Source organism: Oncorhynchus kisutch, linkage group LG24 (assembly GCF_002021735.2).
Source record: "Oncorhynchus kisutch isolate 150728-3 linkage group LG24, Okis_V2, whole genome shotgun sequence".
NCBI classification, from domain to species: domain Eukaryota; kingdom Metazoa; phylum Chordata; class Actinopteri; order Salmoniformes; family Salmonidae; genus Oncorhynchus; species Oncorhynchus kisutch.
In genome coordinates, this window is record NC_034197.2 from 6723173 (window position 1) to 6749565 (window position 26393).

Below are 26393 nucleotides of genomic sequence, written 5' to 3' on the forward strand. Positions count from 1 at the left end.
AGATCATCATAATGAGCTGCCTCTCTTGTTATATAACATCTCACACGAGGCTGGCGCACATCCAACACCACAGAGAGGGGGGGGACACGTGGGCTATCAAACGCAGTGGCTCAGTGCCATGATTGTGGACTACAGAAAAAGGAGGACCGAGCACGCCCCTATTCTCATCGACGGGTTGTAGTGGAGCAAGTTGAGAGCTTCAAGTTCCTTGGTGTCCACATCACCAACAAACTGACATGGTCCAAGCACACCAAGACAGTTGTGAAGAGGGCACGACAAAACCTATTCCCCCCCAGTACATCACTGGGGTCAAGGTTCCTGCCATCCAGGACCTCTAAACCAGGCGGTGTCAGAGGAAGGCTCTAAAAATTGTCAAAGACTCCAGCCACCATAGTCTCTGCTACCGCACAGCAAGCTGTACCAGAGTGCTAAGTCTAGGCCCAAGAGTCTTCTAAACAGCTTCTACCTCCAAGCCATAAGACTCCTGTATATCTAATCAAATGGCTACCCAGACTATTTACATTGCCGCCCCCCCCCCCCATACCCCCCCTTTTACGCTGCTGCTACTCTCTGTTATTATCTATGCATAGTCACTTTAATAACTCTATCTACATGTACATATTACCTCACATTACCTCGACTAACCGGTGCCCCCGCACATTGACTCTGTACCGCAACCCTCTGTATATAGCCTTGCTATTGTTATTTTACTGCTGCTCTTTAATTATTTGTTAGTTTTATTTCTTCTTTTTTTTCTTAACTGCATTGTTGGTTAAGGGCTTGTAAAGCATTTCACTTGTTGTATTGGGCGCATGTGACAAATAAAATGTATTTTGGTTTGATGTTCAAACCCCCCTGGTAGCCTACAGCTCAAAAGCATAACCACGGGTGAAGGGAATCCCATTACACAACGAGTTGTTAGTTCAGAGCTTCCAGGGTATGTGGAAGCAGATCCGCATTTGGTTCCATTCTGTTCCACTCTCCATGGGGTCGACGCTTGAACTTTGTTTTCTATCTGATTAGAGGTCAACTTAATTAAACATGAAACCATGAGTGCTTGTTGGTACCATTCAGTAATATACAGCACTAAAGCTTGTTCCTGCTATTATATTCACGGCTCTTCTACCTTTGCATTAAAGTTGGATAAACACCTGTATATTGTCTGGCCTCATGTTATCAATAAAATACTACAATGTACATTTCCTGTAAAAACTGCTGGTTCGGCTTTGTCAGCCTCAGGACCTTGCAGGAAACAATAGAAGAGCCCTAATGTAACTGACAGTTACATTTCATTCAAAAACTATCTTTTGGTCTTTTTTTCATAAGTCGACTGTTGATACAGTTTCAAAATGTTTTGCATGTCAGCAGTCAAGTTATCAATATTATTGGACTTTTAAGAAGCAGAGTGTCACCAGACACATCATCGTGATGATGAAAAATGCATCATATGATGCAGAACTCATCATCATGATGACGAGGCTAGAGACATATTTTGCTTCTTACAAAAGTCCAATATCTTGATATTGACACGCTGACACGCAAAACATTTGTGGACCGTGTCAACAGTGGACTAATGAAAAATAAATACCAAAAGATCGTTTTTGAGTGAAATGTCTCTTTAAAAGGAATATAGTAGGATGCTGCAGGAGTAGCTAGTTGAGCGGAGCAGACCGTGTCATGCTTAGTTCTGTTTAATATTTCAGGGAGACAGGGTCAGGACATGAGTGAGAGATGAGTTGATGGAGGTCCTATGGGAGATGGGGTGAAGAGTTAGAAACCACTGGCCTGTAGAAATCAGGCTTTCCTCTTTCAAGTTATGCGCTATTATTTTGGAGGGACACATAACAATTAGCATATCTTGTACTTCTGGGAGAACAGCTATCGTATACACTTGCATGGCCTTACAGTGGCAATAAAAAGTATGTGAACCCTTTGGAATTACCTGGATTTCTGCATAAATTGGTCATCAAATTTGATTTGATCTTCATCTAAGTCACAACAATAGACAAATATAGTGTGCTTGAACTAATAACACACGAATTATTGTATTTTTCTTGTCTATATTGAATACATCATTTAAACATTCACAGTATAGGATGGAAAAACTATGTGAATTCCTCAGCTAATGACTTATCCAAAAGCTAATTGGAGTCAGGAGTAAACTAACTTGGAGTCCAATCAATGAGATGAGATTGGAGATGTTGGTTAGAGCTGCCTTGCCCTATAAAAAAACACTCACAAAATGTGAGTTTGCTGTTCACAAGGAGCATTGCCTGATGTGAACCATGCCTCGAATGAAAGAGATCTCAGAAGACCTAAGATTAAGAATTGTTGACTTGCACAAAGCTGGAAAGGGTTACAAAAGTATCTCTAAAATCCTTGATGTTCATCAGTCCACGGTAAGACAAATTGTCTATAACTGGAGAAAGTTCAGCACTGTTGCTACTCTCCCTAGGAGTGGCCGTCCTGCAAAGATGACTGCACGAGCACAGTGCAGAATGCTCAATGAGGTTAAGAAGAATCCTAGAGTGTCAGCTAAAGACTTACAGAAATCTCTGGAACATGCTAACATCTCTGTTGACGAGTCTACGATACGTAAAACACTAAACAAGAATGGTGTTCATGGGAGGACATGAGAAGAAGCCACATTGCTGCATGTCTGAAGTTTGCAAAAGTGCACCTGGATGTTCCACAGCGCTACTGGCAAAATATTCTGTGGACAGATGAAACTACAGTTGAGTTGTTTGGAAGGAACACACAACACTATGTGTGGAGAAAAAAAAGGCACAGCACAGCACACCAACATCAAAACCTTAACCCAACTGTAAAGTATGGTGGAGGGAGCATCATGGTTTGGGGCTGCTTTGCTGCCTCAGGGCCTGGACAGCTTGCTATCATCGACGGAAAAAAATGAATTCCCAAGTTTATCAAGACATTTTGCAGGAGAATGTCTTAATAAACGCCTTCTGGAGTGGCCCAGTCAGAGTCCTGACCTCAACCCGATTGAGATGCTGTGGCATGATCTCGAGAGCAGTTCACACCAGACATCCCAAGAATATCGCTGAACTGAAACTGTTTTGTAAAGAGGAATGGTCCAAAATTCCTCCTGAACATTGTGCAGGTCTGATCCTCAACTGCAGAAAATGTTTGGTTGAAGTTATTGCTGCCAAAGGAGAGTCAACCAGTTAATAAATCCAAGGATTCACATACTTTTCCCACCCTGCACACTGAATGTTTACACGGTGTGTTCAATAAAGACATGAAAACGTATAATTGCTTGTGTGTTATTAGTTTAAGCAGACTGTGTTTGTCTATTGTTGTGACCTATATGAAGATCAGATCACATTTTATGACCAATTTATGCAGAAAAGGGTTCACATACTTTTTCTTTCCACTGTCTATCTTTTTCCATTTTGGTCAGTATGCCATCTATTCCTCTCTTGATGTGTTTGGGATGGAGTGTGTGATTGATTTCTCCTCCTTCTGTTTAACACAGTTGCAGGGCACCAGCGAAATGACAAAGAGGGGCTAAACTTATCGATTCCACCTGGGCTTTTCCAGTACTCGTTAAGAAAAACGAGACTTGTGTCTTGGGGGTGTTATTCTATGTGGGTGTGTTATGTTTGCTATTTCATATACTGGCAGTAATGTCATTTGTCCCTCTTCAGTCACCATCCAGAACAGGCCACCGCAAAGATGGTGGATAAATGAAGATGTCCCACTCAGGCTGTTTACCATTGGGGGAAAAAATGGCCAGTTCCGGTCTGCTTAACAGGGTTGCCCTCCCAGAAGCACCAATGCATTAGCAACTGGGTCTGGTCTGCTTAGTTCATTGACTGTAAATGAACCAGAAAAATTGAGGGAGAGAGATGTCTCGTTTCTTCTTCCGTTTCTGGCTCCGTACTGAATGGCTTAGCAACCGCGTGACCCAGCATGACAAACTTGAACATGGTTAGTCAGGGAATCCTGCTTCGAGCGTACTGCATTTCCTGCTTTTTAGATGTAGCTACTGTATCTTTGATGAAGATTGTGTTTGTGCTAACGTTAGGACACGAATGTGAGGATATTTCAGCTGGAGAAAAACCCAAGCCGCCCGTATATGAAAAATGAATCTCGTTCTTTCAACGTGACATTTGCGACAAACTCTGGCATATATTGTTGTCCAAAAAAGTCTGAGGCGCTTCATGCTAATGGTTAGTTCAGCTGTCTGTAAATAAATTAGGTTTCAGGTTGATTCTGGTGAGCGATTGGATAGTGTGCACGGCAGCACATCGGGTAGCTGTGATACGGATGATTTGATTACTGCCAGCCGTGATTAGAATGTGCCAGGCAGTGGTCCCGTGTGGGCAGGATTGAAATCAAAACCCAACCGTCATTAAGTTGTGACATCCTCAGGTCCACAAATCTCACAAAACTCTGTTTTGGAATATATTGACTTTATGAAATGATCCTACAGTTTATGTTAGTACATTTTGGCACAGAAATAAACTTTTGGGATGAATAGTGATGCAACATAGGCCTTATTCAACCAGAGAAGTTGTTTTTGCGTTCAGTTGCACTTTAAAGGAGCATTCACCGGAGACAGAGTGGAGCAAGACAGGCAGTTCAGAGATCCTGTCATATAAACTCACTAAGAAAAACAGAGAAAATATGTGTATTCCTTTTCTGTCTCTCATCATCCAACTTTCCTGTCCACGATGTAACTGCAGTAGGGATAATGAGAGAACAGTACAGTTTATGGTTTTGTATAGTACAACATATAACATTGAGCTCTCCTGACTGAAGAGGAGAACCGTGACGGTACTCCCCATGAGGAAGGTCATGGGCACTGAGAAGAGCAGCTGGTACTCTTTGTCCTCTTCCCAGGGCCGGCCCGCTGTTGGCACCACGCTCTGCCAAAGCTCTATGCCACAGCCCAGGATACAGCAGCTTATTAAACTATAATCTCCTCAGTGGTGAGAGCATTAGCCCCATACCCAACACTATCAGGCCACTCACCTGTACACAGGGTAGCAGATGCAGCCTCATCGCAAGGCTATACCCTGTACCGAGTTGGAGCTGATCCAGTAGCCACTGGGAATGGGAAAGGGCCTCAATTGCAAATACATACAGTGCCTTCAGATTCAACCACAAAGACTAGGGAGGTTTTCCAATGCCTCGCACAGAAGAGCACCTATTGGTAGATGTGTTAAAAAAAGTAGATATTCAATATCCCAGTCACTACAAAGATACAGGCATCATTCCTAACTCAGTTGCCGGAGAGGAAGGAAACCGCTCAGGGATTTCACCATGAGGCCAATGGTGACTTTAAAACAGTTACAGAATTGAATGGCTGTGATAGGAGGATGGATATACAACATTGTAGTTATTCCACAATACAAACCCCTAATTGACAGAGTGAAAAGAAGGAAGCCAGTGGAGGATACATGCATCCTGTTAGCAATAAGATACTAAAATAATACTGCAACAAATGTGGCAAAGCAATTTACTCTCTGTCCTGAATACAAAGTGTTATGTTTGGGTCAAATCCAATACAACACAATACTGTACCACTCCATATTTTCAAACATAGTGGTGGCTGCATCATGTTATGGGTATTCTTGTAATCGTTAAGGACTGGGGAGTTTGTCAGGATCAAAAATAAGCGGAATGTAGCTAAGTACAGGCAAAATCCTAGAGGAAAACCTGGTTCAGTCTGCTTTCCACCAAACACTGGGAGATGAAGTCCCCTTTCAGTGGGAAAATAAACTAAAACACAAGGCCACATCAACACTGAAGTTGTTGACCAAGAAGAGAGTGAATGTTCTTGACTGGCCGACTTACTGTTTTGACTTAGCAAGACCTGAAAATGGTTGTCTAGCAATGATCAACAACCAATTTGACAGAGCTTGAAGAACTTTGAAAATAATAATGTGCAAATGTTGCTCAATCTAGGTGTGAAAAGCTTTACAGACTTACCCAGAAAGACTCACATCTGTAACTGCAGCAAAAGATGATTCTAACATGTATTGAATAAGGGGGTTGAATAGTTATCTAATCAAGCTATGTTTTATTTTTCTATATATATATATTTTATTTTTTTACAGAGTTTTTTGTGTAGATCGTTGACAAAAAAATTACAATTAAATCCATTTTAATCCCGCTTTATGTGATGAATACCAGCATGCATGTTTTTTCTCATTTCATAAAAGTGCATAGTGAGTGTCCTGTCATCCTAAGAGTATGGAAATATTAGTTCATGGATTCTCTGTTCCTCCATCTTGCTGATGGTTGAACATTCTTCCAACCAAACAAACTGACTCTGCAGATCAGAAAGGAGAGTGGACAGATGAAGAAAACAACAATACAAACAGAAAAAACTGCTGATATTTTTCTGCTCTCAGTCTGCTGACTGTTGAGGTATTCTTACTCCCACACGTTTGTGCATATCTCATGAGTCGTTCCACCTCAAAAAAGCACACGGAAGAGGTTTTCGACACCCACCATCTCAGATTGTCTGAAAACGTTTCTGTAGTTAGACACAGATAAGATTAGTATCCCTGAAACATTATTTTGTTGAACGTTTATTTGAACTTTGAGAAATTAAGCTTATTGATTGCACCCAAATTGGCCGTTTCAATTCATAGGATTCATATCATATCATATCACCAATAGCTTTTGCTCATGATGAAAAGACATTGTCTGGTCATCCGTATAAGTCAAGCCAGTCCTCCATGAAAGCAATTCAGTTTGTCATTCTCTTAGCAACCTAATGCTTTAACCCAACTCTTCTCGAATAGTCCAACAATTGACAGCTCTCTGAGAGGGCTATCCCTATGATGCAATTATCATATTAAGACTTTTCCTACAAGACCAAAAATGTGATGGAGAAATGGGCTAGTGACTAAAATGTTGTGAAGACCCAAATAAAACCATTACATAGCAGTCTTATGTTTTACCCTAAAATGATTAGAAAACATCTCCTATATGTTGTTTGATGAGTGACATTTACCATTAAACCCAACCCAATACATTACCATTACAGTGCTTTCAGAAAGTATTCACACCCCTTGACTTTTTCCACATTTTGTTGTCTTACAGAAATCATTTAAATGGATTAAATTGAGCATTTGTTTTGTCACTGGCCTACACACAATACCCTATAACGTCAAAGCGAATTATGTTTTTCTACATTTTTTACAAATTAATAAAAAATGAAAAGCTGAAATGTATTGAGTCAATAAGTATTCAACCCCTTTGTTATGGCAAGCCAAAATAAGTTCAGGAGTATAAATGTGCTTAATAAGTCATAATAAGTTGTTTGGATTCACTCTGTGTGCAATAATAGTGTTGAACCTTTTCCTCCAGTGGGCTAAATCAGGCTCACACAGAGTGTTTCTTGGTAGTCTTAGTCACATCTACTTTGAAACAAAAGTATACACCCCACACACATGGTTATGTGCTTACAAATGTAAGACACTTGTACCATGTCAGATATAGAGTTGAAATGTATTAAATGTTGAGTTGAGACTGAAATATAACAAAACCTTTTCATATGGAAACACCCTATTTTCGGCGGGTTTATTTAAATCATTTGTATTAATTATGAAATGATTAAAAACATTAATAACATTCCACCCATGAGACCACTAGAGGGCTATTTGGTCATTTGACTGCAGGATATGACTACCTGTACCATACACAATTATCTGTAATGTCCCTCAGACGAGCAATGAATTTCAAACACAGATTCAACCATGAAGACCAGGGAGGTTTTCCGATGCCTTGTAACGAAGGGCACCTATTGGTAGATGGGTAAAAAAAGCAGACATTGAATATCCCTTTGAGCATGGTGAAATTATTATTAACACTTTGAATGGTGTACAATACACCCGGATAGGAATGAACCCGCTCAGGGATTTCACCATGAAGCCAATGGTGACTTAAAAACAGTTACAGAGTTGAATGGCTGTGATTAGGAGACAACTGAGCATGGATCAACAGCCTTGTAATTACTCCACAATACCAACCTAATTGACAGAGTGAAAAGAAGGAAGCCTGTGCAGAATAAAAATATTTCAAAACACACATCCTGTTGCAACAAGGCACTAAAGTAATACTGTGGTACATGTGGCAAAGCAATTAACTTTTTGTCCAGAACTCAAAGTGTCACTGTATGTTTGGGGGAAATCCAATACAACACATTACTGAGCACCACTCTCCATATGTTCAAGTATAGTGGTGGCTGCTATGGGTATGCTTGTAATCTTTAAGGACTCTGGAGTTTTTCAGGATAAAAAAATGACAGAATGGAGCTAAGCACAGGCAAAATCCTTCAGGAAAACCTGGTTTAGTTTGCTTTCCACCAAACACTGTGAGAACACTCCTAAAACACCATCTCCACTGGAGTTGTTTACCAAGAAGACAGTGAATGTTCCTGAGTGGCATAGTTACAGTTTTTACTTCAATCAACCTGAAAATCTATGGCAAGACCTGAAAATGGTTGTCTAGCAATGATCAACAAACAATTTGACAGAGCTTGAAGAATTTTGAAATGAATAGTGGGCAAACGTTGTACAATCCAGGTGTGGAAAGCTCTTTGAGACTTACCCAGAAAGACTCACAGCTGTAATCGCTGCCAAAGTATTGACTCAGGGGTGTAAATAGTTACGTAAATGAGATATTTCTGAATTTCATTTTCAATAAATTTGCAAAAATGTCTAAAAACATGTTTTCACTTTGTCATTATGAGGTATTGTGTGCAGATGTGTGAGAAAAAAAAAGATTTAATCAATTTTGAATTCAGGCTGTAACACAACAAAATGTGGAATATAAATATATATATATATATATATATATATATATATATATATATATATATATATATATATATATATATATAAATAAATAAAAATCAGTATATAAATATACAATATAATCGCAACATGAAAAGCATTGGTCCCATGTTTCATGAGCTGAAATAAAAGATCCCAGGAATTTTCCATTCACAATTTGTGCACAAATTTGTTTGTATCCCTGTTAGTGAACATTTCTCCTTTGCCAAGATAATCCATCTACCTGATAGGTGTGGCATATCAAGAAGCTGATTAAACAGAATGATCAGAACACAGCTGCACCTTGTAATTGGGACAAAATGTTCACTCTAACATGTTCAGTTTTGTCACACAACACAATGCCACAGATGTCTGAAGTTTTGACGGAGTGTGTAATTTGCATGTAGACTGCGGGGATGTCCACCAGAACTATTGCCAGAGAATTTAATGTTAATTTCTCTACCATAAGCTGACTGCAAAGTCATTTTAGGGAATTTGGCAGTATGTCCAACTCAAATCAAATCAAGGTGATACACATGGTTAGCAGATGTTAATGCGAGTGTAGCGAAGTGCTTGTGCTTCTAGTTCCGACAATGCAGTAATAACCAACAAGTAATCTAGCTAACAATTCCAAAACTACTACCTTATAGACACAAGTGTAAGGGGATAAAGAATATGTACATAAAGATATATGAATGAGTGATGGTACAGAGCGGCATAGGCAAGATACAGTAGATGGTATTGAGTGCAGTATATACATATGAGATGAGTATGTAAACAAAGTGGCATAGTTAAAGTGGCTAGTGATACATGTATTACATAAAGATGCAGTAGATGATATAGAGTACAGTATATACATATACATATGAGATGAATAATGTAGGGTATGTAAACATTATATTAGGTAGCATTGTTTAAAGTGGCTAGTGATATATTTTACATCATTTCCCATCAATTCCCATTATTAAAGTGGCTGGAGTTGAGTCAGTGTGTTGGCAGCAGCCACTCAATGTTAGTGTTGGCTGTTTAACAGTCTGATGGCCTTGAGATAGAAGCTGTTTTTCAGTCTCTCGGTCCCAGCTTTGATGCACCTGTACTGACCTCGCCTTCTGGATGATAGCGGGGTGAACAGGCAGTGGCTCGGGTGGTTGTTGTCCTTGATGATCTTTATGGCCTTCCTGTGACATCGGGTGATGTAGGTGTCCTGGAGGGCAGGTAGTTTGCCCCCGGTGATGCATTGTGCAGACCTCACTACCCTCTGGAGAACCTTACGGTTGTGGGCGGAGAAGTTGCCGTACCAGGCGGTGATACAGCCCGACAGGATGCTCTCGATTGTGCATCTGTAGAAGTTTGTGAGTGCTTTTGGTGACAAGCCGAATTTCTTCAGCCTCCTGAGGTTGAAGAGGCGTCACAACTGCAGACAATGTGTAACCTTGCCAGCTCACGACCTCTACATCTAGCTTCTTCACCCGAGGGATTGTCTGAGACCAGCCAACAGGACTGCTGATGAAACTGAGGAGTATGTCTGTCTGTAATTAAGCCCTTTTTTGGGGAAAAACTCATTCTGATTGGCTGGGCATAGCTTCCAAGTGGATGGTTCTGGCTCCCAAGTGGGTGGGCCTAAGCCCTCCCAGGCCCACCCACGGCTGTGCCCCTGCCTGTTGCATTTATATTTTTGTTCAGTATACTTTCTGAAGGCATTGTATTTGGGATTTCTACCATTGAAGACCATAACATTTAAACCATTAGAACTCTTGTAGCCTATTGGTTTGCTTGACAAGGAATGGTCTAACTAATCCAAACCTTTATTGAAGGGAATAAACTACACACACTTGGGCCATTTCCCAGATACAGCTTAAGCCTTAGGCAGTCAACCCAACACTAGCAGATCTCTGTTGGTGTGTGGGCACACTCTTAGAAAAAAAGGTGCTATCTAGAACCTAAAAGGGTTCTTCGCTATCCCCATAAGATAACTCTTTGAAGAACCCTTTTGGGTTTCATGTCGGGTTCTACACGGAACCCAAAAAGGTTCTACCTGAAACCAAAAAGGGTTCTACCTGGAAACAAAAAGGGTTATCCTATGGGGACAGCCAAAGAACCCTTTTGGAACTCTTTATTTCTAAGAGTGCAGCTAGTTACACAGATTGACTTCATTGAGCAGATTAGATTCAAGAGAAGGACAGTTTGTATGTGTTTGAATTGCTTTCATGGAGGACTGGCTTGAATTGAAAGGATGATCACACCATTTATTTCCATCCTGAGCGAAAGCTATGGGTTTTATACCCAAAGTTGCAAAGGGTTCCATTTAATACATGGATAAAGGCTGTGGCAGTAATAGCAGAACAGCAGCATTTAGTGGGCAAAACATGGTACTAATTCACTAAGAAGACATTACATAGTATGAATAAACAATACTCCAAGCCACAGCTTCATATAACTTGTCAAACAGAGAACTGATACTGTATACTGGCCATTGGGGTGGGCTTGGTGTGGAGTTGGGGCGTCCGCAGGTGGCTTTCGACCATTTATTTGGATTACTGAGATCTTGGTCCAAATTGTCCATTATTCTTTAAAATATTCTTCAAACTTGCCATATATTTCCAGATTTAAGTGAAAACTGTAACTAGGCCACTCAGGAACATTCAATGTGGTCTTGGTAAGCAACTCCAGTGTATGTTTGGCCTTTGTCACACCCTGATCTGTTTCACCTGTCTTGTGCTTGTCTCCACCCCCCACCAGGTGTCTCCCATTTGTCCCCATTATCCCCTGTGTATTTATACAGGTGTTTTCTGTTTGTCTGTTTCCAGTTCATCTTGTCTCATCAAGCCTACCATCATGTTTTTCTGTACTCCTGTTTTTCTGGTCCCTGTTTTCCAGTCCTGCTGGTTCTGACCATTGCTGCCTGCCCTGACCCTGAGCCTGTCTGCCATACCATTCTGCCTTCCCTGACCTCGAGCCTGCCGTCCTGTACCCATCTGACTCTGACCCGGTTTACGAACTTCTGCCTGTCTTCAACCTGCCCCTTGCCTATTAATAAATATCAGAGACTCAGATCATCTGCCTCCTGTGTCTGCATATTGGTTTCATCCTGTGACGTTATAGCCTTGTGTTTTAGGTAATCGTGCTGCTGAAAGGTGAATGTCTCCCAGTGTATGTTGGAAAGCAGACTGAACCAAGTTTTTCTCTAGGATTTTGCCTATGCTTAGCTTTATTCCATTTCTTTTAATCAAAAATAACTTCTGAGTCCTTGCCAATGACAAGCATACTCATAACATGACGCAGACACTACCATTATTAAAACTATGAAGCGGTACTCAGTGATGTGTTGTGTTGGATTTGCCCAAAACATAACGCTTTGTATTCAGGAAAATGTCATTTATTTGCAAATGTTTTACAGTATTACTTTAGTGCCTTATTGCAAACAGGATCCATGTTTCGGGAATATTTTTTATTCTTTACAGGCTTCCTCCTTTTCAATCTGTAATTTATATTAGTTGATCCTTCCTCAGTTATGTCCTACCACAGCCATTAAACTCAGTAACTGTTTTAAAATCACCATTGGCCTCATGTTGAAATCGCTGAGCGGTTTCCTTCCTCCCCGGCAACTGAGTTAGGAAGGGTGTATTGATACACCATCCAAAGTGTAATTAATAACTGCACCATGCTCAAAGGGATATTCAATGTCTGTTTTTTTTGTTACCGCCCTACCAACAGGTGCTCTTTAAGAACCATTAGAAAACATCCCTAGTCTTTGTGGATGAATCTGTGCTTGAAATTCACTGATCGACTGAGGGACCTTTACAAATAATTGTATGTGTGGGGCACAGAGATGGGGTAGTAATTGAAAATAATGTTTAACACTATTATTATTGAATCCATGCAACTTATTATGTGACTTGTTAAGCACATTTATACTCCTGAACTTATTTAGGCTTGCCATAATAAAAGGGTTGAATACTTATTGACTTGAGACATTTCAGCTTTTCATTTTGAATTCATTTCTAAACATTTCTAAAAACAGAATGACATTTTGACATTATGGGGTATTGTGTGTAGATCAGTGACACAAAATCTAAATGTAATCCATTTTCAATTCAGACTGTCAACACAACAAATGCAGAAAAGTCAAGGGGTGTGGAAAGGCACTGTATGAATCATATAAATTGAACTGTCCAAATTTGTCAGAGTTAAAATTGTCTTTCAACAAAATAATGTTGATATCTGGAAAATGACATGACGTCATCCAACTTCCACTCCCAGTAAGCCCAGAGAGTTTGTAATCTGTGTAGAAATGTGGAGTCAAAATGATTTTGTAGCGAGGTGAATCTAATCTGCCTGTAGATATAACCCATCATCCTTAGCAATAGCAGCAGCACAGGCAGCATGTAGAATTTTTTTTTGACAAGGTTGTTTGCATGTAACTTGTAACCAGTAGATCCATGTGTTTTCAGTCGCCTGTGACAAACCAGTGAAAATCCTATACCCCAATATATTAATGTGCTGAAACAATATTGTGTAACTGAGTTTCCATTGATTTTACGTACCACATAGGAGCTGCATCCAGGCACAAGTCTTGTAGACGGTAGCGGTGTTGCAGAAGAAGAAGAGCGCCATGCAGGCGATGCAGCCCAGAATCAGCACCATGGACAGAAACACGAAGACCGACGCCGCTTTGAAGGCGCCGGAGGGGATGGAGCTGAACTCGGCGAAGCTTCCCGTGCAGGTGAGCTCTCGGTTGTGCGGTCCTCTTCCAACGCACTGGTGAAACAAGCCGAAGTAACCCACCTGCGGCGTGCTCACACTGTCCCCGATCCAGTAGGGCTGAATGAAGACCACCACGTTGATGATGGCAAAGCATATGGTGAATATCGCCCAGAGTACCCCGATGGCGCGGGAGTTCCGCATGTAGTTATCATGGTAAATCTTGGCGGCTTCTTGTGAAGGCAACATGTTTCCACTATACTGTAGCTTTCTTTTCGTTATTTTAATGACTCACTCAGTCTTTGCGCGTCTCCGTTTGTGAAAGCTGTGATTGTAAATTTGGTAGCAGTGTAGCTATTAATGAAAAAAATCCTTTATATTAAAATACGTTGATTAATTATTATTATTGACTAGCCTTTATTTATTTATTTATTTTTGGCTACCATATCATTGTAGATTCAACCTGCGAACCTACAAGCCTAAACATTGTTGAATAGATACATGTATGTATAATACTGGTAATTAATAATGTATCGTTCCTTAGAAAAGAGAAGTGGAGTCCGAAATAGGATATTTCACAGTAATACGGTTTTGCAATATCCTCAACCAATGCTATCTTAAAAATATGTCCTTTTGTATCCTCATCCAAGCCCACCAGAAATGATAAGCTGTTGCCTGGTGCCAGTGGTGGATCCCCCGTTTACGTGTAGCATCTGAGGCATCCGTGGAGGGCTTCTTTGAGCTAGAGATATCGGCGCACAGTCCCTAATTATAGAATTTACATCCAATTTTGAGAAAATGAAAACGTCAACTATGACCAGTCCGAGCTCGCGAAACCGACCTCCTCCACCGCCACTCCATTATTGGGATTTTCCCTATTTGTCTCGTGCCCTCTTCCTGCCTCTCCCCTCGTCGTCCTGTCTCTCCGTGGATCTCTCGCGCGCTCTCAGAAGACGCTGAGCACTGTTGATTGCGGCGCGTTCACGTACCGCACAATAACCAACAGAGGGGTATTCTCCCCTCCTTATTATTTTACTACAATTATAACGATTGTTTGTATGCCGATTTAGGTTAACCATTTTGATTAGACATAGGCCTACCCACAGAAGACAGAACGTTTATTTTCTAAAGATGATCCCACTAAAGATGATCCTATCAACTGGTCAATATCAACTGTCTATCAGCAAGTAATATGGGAATTGATTGAATTGAATGTTGTTTTAATCTTGTTGGTGATTGAATAGTTGTTTTCTCTCAAATCGATTACTCGCTAACGAAAATTAATCTGGCACTAACATTTTCATGAATATCTAGGTCAAGAGATCATGCCCACACACAGGGGTTGATAAGAGAATCACACATTAATTTGAATCTCTGTGTTAGGAAAAGTCTAGAATGTATTTTTTAAATTTAACTAGGCAAGTCAGTTAAGAACAAATTCTTATTTTCTATGACAGCCTAGGAACAGTGGGCTAACTGCCTTGTTTAGGAGCAGAACGAAAGCTTTTTACCTTGTCAGCTCAGGTATTCAATCTTGCAACCTTACGGTTACTAGTCCAACACTAGGCTACCTGCCTCCACAAAAAAATTGGTTAGAAGCTCCCCCTTCTGAGACAGCACACACACGGTTTATTAAAAAACAAACAGGACACAGCCAATGGAGTTCCACTGCACCGTACTCACACACACACACACCACACACACACACACACACACACACACACACACACACACACACACACACACACACACACACACACACACACACACACACACACACACACACACACACACACACACACACACACACACACACACACACACACACACACACGCACACACACACACACACACACACTTTGCTAGCCAGTGTGAGAGAGGCCTGCACAGCAGTTGATTTAAGGACAGGACACATAGAGTTGTGGAATGCATTCATCCTTCACAAAGGTTGTTACTACTTTTTTGCATAGCATGCACTGAGAGATCCGACTGCAACACCCGCTTGTGTTTCTGTGCCACTGTGCACCATGCAACATTTAACAGCATCTAATATGAGATATTGTCTGTATAGATATGTTTTTTGTTTTTGGTACATTTGTGTGTGCTGTGCTCAGGTTTTTGTCTTGAGTGTCAGTGTTATTATGTATGTGTATGTTTATCCTTGAGTTATCTGTGAACTATATTTGTGGGTGTCTTTACGTTTGTCTGTGGCTACTCTGGGGTCTCAAAAGCTTCTCGAGCTAGCTACATTGAAACAAGTTCCCTCAGTGTGAATTCACACTAGTCTTGACATACGCTGCCATCTGCTGGATATACAACGAATTGCAAGAATATTGTGTCACAGAGATACAAAAAAGAGATGCTTGTGTTTTATAAAACCAGGGGGCAGTATTTCATAACATCTATTTCCGTAAATGTCTTGTAACAATTGGTTTAATCTCGACAACAAGAACCGAATCTGCAGCTTGACTTTGTTAAGGCTGTGATCAGAGTCTGCAATTTGTCTGGTATATTTCCTTTGATTGTTCATGACTGAACTGCTTGATGGAAGAAAAAGTTAGCACAACAAAAGCAAGTGCAAGTTGTCTTGAGGTATTGAACCGTTAGATAACGTCCAATCTCGATTTTTTTGCTGTACAAATGGATCTGTTTGATGGAGCTGTAGACTCTTTCCTCATACCGCTTCTGACCTTAAGCTCTGAAACATTATTACTTCCAAGAAACCAGACATCAGAATATTGCTTACTCTAAGGCAGCATTCAGGCAGCGTTTGTTGCCATCCTAATAATGTATCATACATTGCTCAATTTCCTCAAAATCACAGTCAAGTTTCTGTAGTTCAGACAACAGAAGGCATGGTGAGTCATTGTTATCCATGTGTTTGATTATGCCAGTCCAGATGCTGTCTGAGAGGATAGAGATGTTGGTGATGCCGAATCTGAAGTGTCAGAGGTAGGCACTCTATCAGACGTGTTGTCATGTTGCCTTATTCCCATGCAGTCCCCTCCAACTCTTATGTGCCCTAGAACTGGTGCCTGATTTCAGAAACAACCCACAGTAAGAGCTGAGATCATCTAGACACTTGCGCTATATGAATTCCTCCCCAGAGATTGTATATATATATATATAAAGCACCCAACAGAACCCAGTGCAGCCAATATAACTTTGTGTTTGTACATTACTTCATTAACTCTGATTCACAAGCTCCACTCTCCTAACTTAGTCCTGCTCATTACACTCTTCATGCCTCTGATTGTACTTTACCTTGTTTTGTGTGTGTGTGTCTGTGTGTCTGTGCTTCATTATCTACCCTGTGGAGATTGTAGTGGAGTGCCCTATTTTGAGCATCCAAACTGGCCTAAACGGTACTAGAAATGAAGCTGTATTAAAGCTCTAAAACATCTGTGGGTGTCACGGAAGTCTAGGAGTGGTGGGTGTAGAGTCAGGCGCAGAGAGCAATACTTCCAATGGATGCGTTTATTTCACTTGGTCTAGCCAACAATCAGGCAATGACCATAAATCAGGTATGTCTCTAAAAACCAGGAAATAACATACAACAAATTACACAGGAGAAAAACAACTTCACCACTGACAGTAGGAATAAGCCCGCACAAAAGCAGGCGGGCACTGGGAATTTAAATAGACCATTGATGAACTAAAATAATCAACAGGTGAAAACAATCAAGACAAAAGCAACAGAAAAGAAAAAGGGATCGGTGGTAGCTATTAGACCGGTGACGACGACCGCTGCCCAAACAATAACCCACTGTCACGACTTCCACCGAAGGTGACAGTGGGTTATTGTTTGGGCAGCGGTCGTCGTCACCGGTCTACTAGCTACCACCGATCCCTTTTTCTTTTCTGTTGCTTTTGTCTTGATTGTTTTCACCTGTTGCTCACAGTTTTGTGATATAATGTGATGACTAGTAACTGTAATGTGTTCCAGGCTATCCTCTGAGTTGACAACTTCCCATGTTGCCATTATGATATCATTTGACCTCAGCAAAACTTGTGTGGTTGCATTGTACGAGTGCACAGGACGAAGAGGACAATAAGGACCAGGGATAGTCTTTCTCCATGCTGTCTTGATAGGGGATTAGGCTTCTTTGGAACATTGTTTACCTCCTCTATCAGGGTTAGGAACTAGCTGGTGCACTAGCTTTCACCCAGAAGACATCCCCAAAGGCTCCCCAGAGGCTCCCCAAAAAGAGAGGAGTGGAAAATGGGCAGATAATTATACCCTCTTCCTCTGTTACTACCTCTCTCTCCTCTCTCTCAATTATTTTTTAGTGCGTGAAGAATTTCAATTTCTGCCTGATCAGCTGCCAAATTGAGTGTGCCTCCAGAACAATAGACATAGCCAGCAGGTATAAATAACATTTATCCATCATCATTTGTTCTACTCGGCGACTGGAGCAAAGATACCATCACATTCACTGTCAGTTAGAGCTGAAGTGGACTAAGGATGAGGGAGTCTATTACGCTTAATGGATCAACACAACAATTGGTCCTCTTGTATGTGTAAGTCATTAAATGGTCCGGGTGTTTCAGAGGTTTAGCTTCAGTCTTTTATCTCTGGCTGTTTCTGTTTTAGTAAGGTCTAATTGATTATTTCTGTCTGATTGTTTGTAGCAGTGAAAGGCAAGTGATTCATCTCAACAATCCTGCTCCATGCATCTCTCAGTAAATGATTAAGTGAAACTAAATTGTAGTTGTGTACCTTGTTGGAACTCTTTTACCTGGAAAATAAATAACTCATAAAGGGAAACGTATTTCCTCTAATGATGGATGTGATTACTTTTCTTCCCCTCATACAGTGCTTCTGGAAACCTTAATCTTCCTCCTCAAACCCTTCCCTCTGGGTTCCCTAGGAGCAAACGGTGTGATAAGAACCAAAACACACACAACTGAGCCTTCTCTCTACCAGCCATCCTCTCTCAGGTCAAGTTCCATCCCCTCCTTGCATCAGTTGATGTATCATAATGCAAACCAAGTCACGTAGGGTGGCTTTCTTACCAGATTATAAAAACAACCTACAGGGAGGTTTCTAGATTCAATGAAACCTGTCTTACAGAGCAATGTTTCTATTTGTTTATGAAAGGCTTTGGTGTGAGCAGAAAATATGTGATCCATAACTTTGATTACCTCTGAGACTAGGCTGACTGTGAGACTTTGCTCCTGAATTTAGTTTATTTGAATTTTCTTCATTAAATCTTAGCCATAAACATACCTAAGTTTCAGTATTCTTTAGATTGATCAATCACAAAGTTTTTTGTGACCAATCTGCTTCAACATTCTGTGAAAAGTACAGGTAGGCCTACAAAATGGCTCCCGAGTGGCGCAGCGGTCTAAGGCACTGCATCTCAGCACTAGAGCTGTCACTACAGACGCTGGTTCGATCCTGGTGTGTAGCACAACCGGCCATGATTGGGAGTCCCATAGGGTGTCGCACAATTGGCCCAGCGTTGTCCGGGTTAGGGTTTGGCTCGGGTAGGCCGTCATTGTAAATAAAAATGTGTTCTTAACTGGTTTACCTAGTTAAATAAAGGTTCAATTTAAAAATATAGTTTAAAAAGAGGTGATTGGAAGAGAAACAACAATCCAGTATAACAAATACAAATATTTCAACAAACAAAGCACAAGGTCTGCATTACTAGGTGGCCTGTCTTAGAGGAGGGAAATAATAAACAATTCAAGATACTCAAGAATAAGTTCTCAAATGAACGAATGGGTTTCAATTATAGACTTATTTTTGTTCTGTATCCAGGACTAAAAGTAAGGTGTACATTTAAATATGCTTTGATTTGTTGCATAATGTATGTATCCTGTATATTTGTGTCAAGCAAGCCAATAATAATATACACAAAAAAAAGATAAAACAAATGGATTGAAGGTTGAAATAGTATCAGCGAAAGAAACAAATAGTATAATCCTTGCAAAAAAAAAATCATTTGCAGAAGTGTATCCCGTGCTTCTTACACCACCTGTCGAAAGCACTGGAAAATATAAGTTGGTGGGAATCCCTCTGTACTGAGACGCTCGCGCTTCAGTTCTCCTGTAGGCTACACAGTGAAGGATGAATTGCTTTCCTCTCCAATGCAATGTATTTTACAATAGGACTCGCTTCTTTCCAAAACTCAATGAAGACGGATATGGCTCTACAACTAACATGTGGTTTGATTTAAGTTTTTAATGGTCGAGAATATACTTGAGATATTTCACCAAAAGAGCTTGAAACGTGCACATTTAAAGAGATGATGGCATCAATAGGGGAGTTCGATCCGCTGAACAACATCGTTCCTGCAACTAAAATTGAAGTAACCGTGTCATGCAGGTAAGGTCATGAATGTATGATACAATGTTAAATGGCGCGATTAGATCTTCTATAAGTGAAACATATTGTATTGAAAGTATGCAGATGTGACCCTTATGTGTGCTAATATAATATTTCAATTATTTAAAGCACATGTTCTGTATTCATATGAAATTAGTGTGCACACCAAGTTAAATATGTATCTTAATTTAGGCAGCATTCATATTGTTTTAGAATACCAAGCATAGAGTAGAAATATGATAAAACCATTGTTTCACCTCATGCATGGATTCTCATTCACCTCCTTCCTGATACACCTTCAAAGGTGCGCCGAGACGTGCCTGACCGCAGTGCATCAGCCGGGTGTAGTCAACAGTGCTAATGCATAATTTTCAGGCACTGAGACTGGATAGTGTTGTGGTATGGCTAGCGATTAATCACCTCTCAAGCAGGTGTAGCCTATGTAGAACCATACCTACAATAGACCTTGGCTACCTGTGAACAAACCATTACATGTGTGGAGTATACAGTATTCCCACATTGTCCACGTAATTGTCTTCATGAAAACTTTTGTCACATTATATCTTTCCCGTAATATAGTACTTCATAGAAAGCAGACTCCTCTGCCTCTATGCAGAACCCCCAGTATCAAATTTGCCTGTTGTTGCCCCCTCGACATCCTTTTCACGGTCAAATGTTTTATCCCGTCAGTTGCCAGTGAGCGTACATGTGATTAAAAAACCCTGACACTGTACATAAACCTGTAAAATCGGTTGATTAATTGACACAGCAATCGATTTAGAAATATTTTCATACAATGGCAGGACCAATATAATCGACACAGTCAGGCCCTAAACCTTTTTATAATTCATACAATGGCAGGCCCTAACCCCCCCCCCCCCCCCCCCCCCCCTTGCTGGATTTATGGCAGAGCTGCTAATTGGTTTATTTTCCATGAAAACATGTGGAGCCTAAAAAAAGAATAGAATTTGAATTTTAACAAAGTCCAAAACAAACATTTAGCTGTTAGTTAGGCAAGTTCTTGTATTTTGAGGCTTAAAATCAAAGCCAGTACATTTTGTGGTTGGAATTGCAGTATGCATATCATTTGAGAATTTAGACGTGAGCTAGCAAATTTTGACAGATTGGTTTCATCTAGACAAACAAAATAAGGTTGCTTAGCAACCGGATACCAACGAGTTCTGTGGAGGAAAAAAAAAGTGAGTAATTGCTGATAACATTCATGCTGAGGGCTGGGCATGTATACAGTACAGGACAGTATGCTAAAGCTCAGGAACAAATGGAATAACTGTTTTTTGGGGAGAAAATATTGACATGTTCTGCTGTCTGCATCACAGCCATTCAAGTGTTTTCCATAGAAGTATCTGTTTGTTTTCAGACGCATGTTATTTCCAGGAAAGGTCATCAGATAATCGCACTGAGACACTGTGAACTGTGATTCATCAACCACAGATACAATTTGTTGTAGCATAACCTACGGTATGTACCGTAACCTACAATGCTACTGTACAAAACCAACAGCACTTATAGAGGTTTCACAAGGGATCTGCAATATGACTAAATAATGTGAGTTTATAAGGGCCTCTAATAACACTTTAACAGGTGAAATGTGTGTTCATTAACTTTCAACTAAGGCTACATACAAAAATAAAAAAAGAGGTAAGCAGGTAAGTATTCTGTATTGGCCCTATAAGCCAATGAGGCTTGAGCTCCAGAGGATGTTGGTGGGAGGAGGTATAGGTAGATGGGCTCATTGTAATGGCTGGAATGGAATGGTATTGAAAAACATCAAACATATGGGAACCACGTTTGACTCCATTCCATTCCAGCCGTTACAATGAGCCTGTCCTCCCACTAGCCTCCGCTGCTGAGCTCACCTGTAGCTACTCATATCCCACAAGCCAGGTTACATTCCTCATATCTGATACTGACATAGAATGTCATACTAACTGTTTCAACTTAATTTGTCAACTTATTGTGACGTGGAATCGACATGGAAAATACATTGGATTTGAAAAAAGTCATCAACATAAACTGTTGTTTTGAGGGTGAAAACCACAAGATTATGTCATTATTGTAACCAATGTTCAACATAGACAAACCTTGTATGTGACAAACTGTGCATTTGGAAAGTATTCAGACCCCTTCTTTTTTTCCACATTTTGTTACGTTACAGCCTTATTCTAAAATGGATTAAATCAAATAAAAAGTAATCAATCTACACACAATATCCCATAATTATCCCTTTTTTTCCAAATGTATTACAATTAAAAACCAGAAAAACCTAATTTACATAAGTATTCAGACCCTTTGCTATGAGACATGAAATTGAGCTCAGGTTCATCCTGTTTCCATTGATCATCTTTGAGATGTTTCTACAACTTGATTGGAGTTAACCTGTGGTAAATTCAACTGATCGGACATGTTTTGGAAAGGTACACCTGTCTATATAAGGTCCCACAGTTGACAGTGTATTTCAAAGCAAAAACCAAGCCATGAGGTCGAAGGAATTGTCTGTAGAGCTCCGAGACTGGATTGTGTCAAGGCACAGATCTGGGGAAGGGTATCAAAAATGTTTTGCAGCATTGAAGGTCCCAAAACATAGTGGCCTCCATCATTCTTAACTTCATATGGCTGCAGGGGCAGTATTGAGTAGCTTGGATGAAAAGGTGACCATTGTAAACGGCCAGCTCCTCAGTCTGCATATTATTATTAGTATTGGATAGGGAACACTTTAAAGTTTCCAAAACTGTCAAAATATTGTCTGTGAGTATAACAGAACTGATATTGCAGGCGAAACCCCGAGGAAAATCAAAACAGGAAGTGGCTTCTATTTTAAAAACTCCATGTTCCATAGCCTCCCTTTGCTGGATTTAAAGGGATATGAACCAGATTCCTTTCCCTATCGCTTCCACTAGGTGTCAACAGTCTTCAGACATAGTTTCAGGCTTTTATTTAGAAAAATGAGCCAGAACGATAACATTGCGTCAAGTGGTCACATGAGTTTTGCTCACGCAACAGAGGATAGGTATTGCTTTTCCCTCTCCTACTGTGAAAGACATTTGCGGTTGATATATTATCGATTATATATTTTAAAAACAACCTGAGGATTGATTATAAAAAACTTTGACATGTTTCTGTGGACATTATGGAAACTATTTGGAATATTCGTCTGCGTTGTCGTGATCGCTCTTTCCTGTGGATTTCTGAACATAATGCGACAAACAAACTGAGGTATTTTGGATATAAAAATAATCTTTATGGAACAAAAGGAACATTTGTTGTGTAACTGGGAGTCTCGTGAGTGAAAACATCCGAAGATCATCATAGGTAAACGATTAATTCGATTGCTATTCTGATTTTTGTGACCAAGCCTCCTGATGCTAAGTGTACTTAATGTTTTGTTGTGCGATCGATAAACTTACACAAACGCTTGGATTGCTTTCGCTGTCAAGCATAATTTCAAAATCTGACACGACAGGTGGATTAACAAAAGGCTACGCTGTGTTTTCCTATATTGCACTTGTGATTTCACGAATATAAATATTTGTAGTAATATTTATTGAATGTAGCGCTGTGCTATTCAGCAGTTGTTGATGACACTTATCCCGATAGGGGGATTGCAGCCATAACAAGTTAAATGGAAGAAGTTTGGAACCATCAAGACTTCCTAGAGCTGGCCGCCCTGCCAAACTGAGCAATCGGGGGAGAGGGGCCTTGGTCTGGGAGGTGACCAAGAGCCCGATGTTCACTCTGACAGAGCTCCAGAGTTCCTCTGTGAGGATGGGAGAACCTTCCAGAAGGACAACCATCTATGCAGCACTCCATCAATCAGGCCTTTATGGTAGAGTGGCCAGACAGAAGCCATTCCTCAGTAAAAGGCACATGACAGGCCACTTGGAGTTTGCCAAAAGGCCCCTAAAGGACTCTCAGACCAACACGATTCTCTGGTCTGATGAAACCAAGATTGAACTCTTTGGCCTGAATGCCAAGTGTCATGTCTGGAGGAAACCTGGCACCATCCCTACAGTGAAGCATGGTGCTGGCAGCATCATGCTGTGGGTATGTTTTTCAGCAGCAGTGAATGGGAGACTAGTCAGGATTGAGGGAAAGATAAATGGAGAAAGGTACAGAGAGATACTTGATGAAAAGAATGCTCAGGACCTCAGACTGGGGTGAATGTTCGCCTTCCAACAGGACAACGACCCTAACGCAGAAGTGGCTTCGGGACTTGAACCCGATCAAACATCTCTGGAGAGACCTGACATTGGCTGTGCAGCGACACTCTCCATCCAATCTGACAGAGCTTGAGAGGATCTGCAGAGAAAAATGTGAGAAACTCCCCAAATACAGGTGTGCCAAGCTTGTAGTGTCATACTCAAGAAGACTCGAGGCTGTAGTCACTGCCAAAGGTGCTTCAACAAAATACTGAATAAAAGGTCTGAACACTTATGTAAATTTGATATCAGTTATTTATTTTTTATAAATCTGCTAAAATAAATAAAAACGTGTTTTTGCTTTGTCATTCTGGGATAATGTGTGTAGATTGATAAGGGAGAAAAATATTTAATCCATTTCAGAATAAGGCTGTAATGTAACAAAATGTGGAAAAGTCAAGGGGTCTGAATATTTTCCGAATGCACTGTATGTTGAATTTGTACCTTTCAAACAACATCAGATCTTTAACGTTATATCCACTATCAGAAAAAAACAATAGGCCCTCCGACTGGAGAGTTGATCTACAACTATTAATTTGTTCTCTCATCACTTAATTTAATAACCAAGCCCAGGCCTGTTTATAGCTTTTATATTTGCCATTGACTATTACCAATGGGCTATCAGGAAAATGATTATTGAGAAATCTTGTATTAACTAAATACTGTATATTCACTGTTGCTATTGAAGTCATTCCAAAGGGTAGGTTTAACAGAGCGAATTAAATGTAACCATACTTTATGATTCATATATCATCAATGAGACTATTTAGGCTTGTATAGTATTTGTAACAGTTATTGTTTCAATTTAACCCAGGGTTCAACTAAAAATAGACAATACATACAGTGGGGAAAAAAAGTATTTAGTCAGCCACCAATTGTGCAAGTTCTCCCACTTAAAAAGATGAGAGAGGCCTGTAATTTTCATCATAGGTACACTTCAACTATGACAGACAGACAAAATGAGAAAAAAAATCCAGAAAATCACATTGTATGATTTTTTTATGAATTTATTTGCAAATTATGGTGGCAAATAAGTATTTGGTCACCTACAAACAAGCAAGATTTCTGGCTCTCACAGACCTGTAACTTCTTCTTTAAGAGGCTCCTCTGTCCTCCACTCGTTACCTGTATTAGTGGCACCTGTTTGAACTTGTTATCAGTATAAAAGACACCTGTCCACAACCTAGTGAATGACCTGCAGAGAGCTGGGACCAAAGTAACAAAGCCTACCATCAGTAACACACTACGAATTGCAAAAATCGCTGAAGTTGGAGACTTTTATCTCCCTCACCAACTTCAAACATCAGCTATCTGAGCAGCTAACCGATCGCTGCAGCTGTACATAGTCTATTGGTAAATAGCCCACCCTTTTCACCTACCTCATCCCCGTACTGTTTCTATTTATTTACTTTTCTGCTCTTCTGCACACCAATATCTCTACCTGTACATGACCATCTGATCTTTTATCACTCCAGTGTTAATCTGCAAAATTGTAATTATTTGCCTACCTCCTCATGCCTTTTGCACACATTGTATATAGACCCCCCCTTCGTTTTCTACTGTGTTATTGACTTGTTAATTGTTTACTCCATGTGTAACTCTTTGTTGTATGCTCACACTGCTATGCTTTATCTTGGCCAGGTCGCAGTTGCAAATGAGAACTTGTTCTCAACTAGCCTACCTGGTTAAATAAAGGTGAAATAAAAATAAACTACGCCGCCAGGGACTCAAATCCTGCAGTGCCCGACGTGTCCCCCTTCTTAAGCCAGTACATGGCCAGGCCCGTCTGAAGTTTGCTAGAGAGCATTTGGATGATCCAGAAGAAGATTGGGAGAATGTCATATGGTCAGATGAAACCAAAATAGAACTTTTTGGTAAAAACTCATCTCGTCGTGTTTGGAGGACAAAGAAATGCTTAGTTGCATCCAAAGAACACCATACCTACTGTGAAGCATGGGGGTGGAAACATCATGCTTTGGGGCTGTTTTTCTGCAAAGGGACCAGGACGACTGATCCGTGTAAAGGAAAGAATGAATGGGGCCATGTATCGTGAGATTTTGAGTGAAAACCTCCCTCCATCAGCAAGGGCATGAAAGATGAAACGTGGCTGGGTCTTTCAGCATGACAATGATCTTGGGATCAACACACCACCTGGGCAACGAAGGAGTGGCTTCGTAAGAAGCATTTCAAGGTCCTGGAGTGGCCTAGCCAGTCTCCAGATCTCAACCCCATAGAAAATCTTTGGAGGGAGTTGAAAGTCCGTGTTGCCCAGCAACAGCCCCAAAACATCACTGCTCTAGAGGAGATCTGCATGGAGGAATGGGCCAA

At 40.5% G+C, this 26393-nt stretch overlaps 2 protein-coding genes across 2 annotated transcripts in view; one reads left to right on the forward strand and one right to left on the reverse strand.

Moving 5' to 3' along the window:
- Positions 1-14483, reverse strand: part of LOC109869665 (LHFPL tetraspan subfamily member 3 protein) — a 28894-nt gene extending 14411 nt beyond the window's left edge. The window contains exon 1 of the mRNA XM_020459935.2: positions 13358-14483. Within this exon, the coding sequence (XP_020315524.1) occupies positions 13358-13763 (406 nt within the window). The 5' untranslated portion in view covers positions 13764-14483. The remainder of the gene's footprint in view (positions 1-13357) is intronic.
- A 5114-nt stretch (positions 14484-19597) lies between these two features.
- The window catches only part of cpne5a (copine Va), a 118387-nt gene continuing 111591 nt past the window's right edge, over positions 19598-26393 (forward strand). Inside the window, exon 1 of the mRNA XM_031804052.1 lies at positions 19598-19848. Within this exon, the coding sequence (XP_031659912.1) occupies positions 19769-19848 (80 nt within the window). The 5' untranslated portion in view covers positions 19598-19768. The remainder of the gene's footprint in view (positions 19849-26393) is intronic.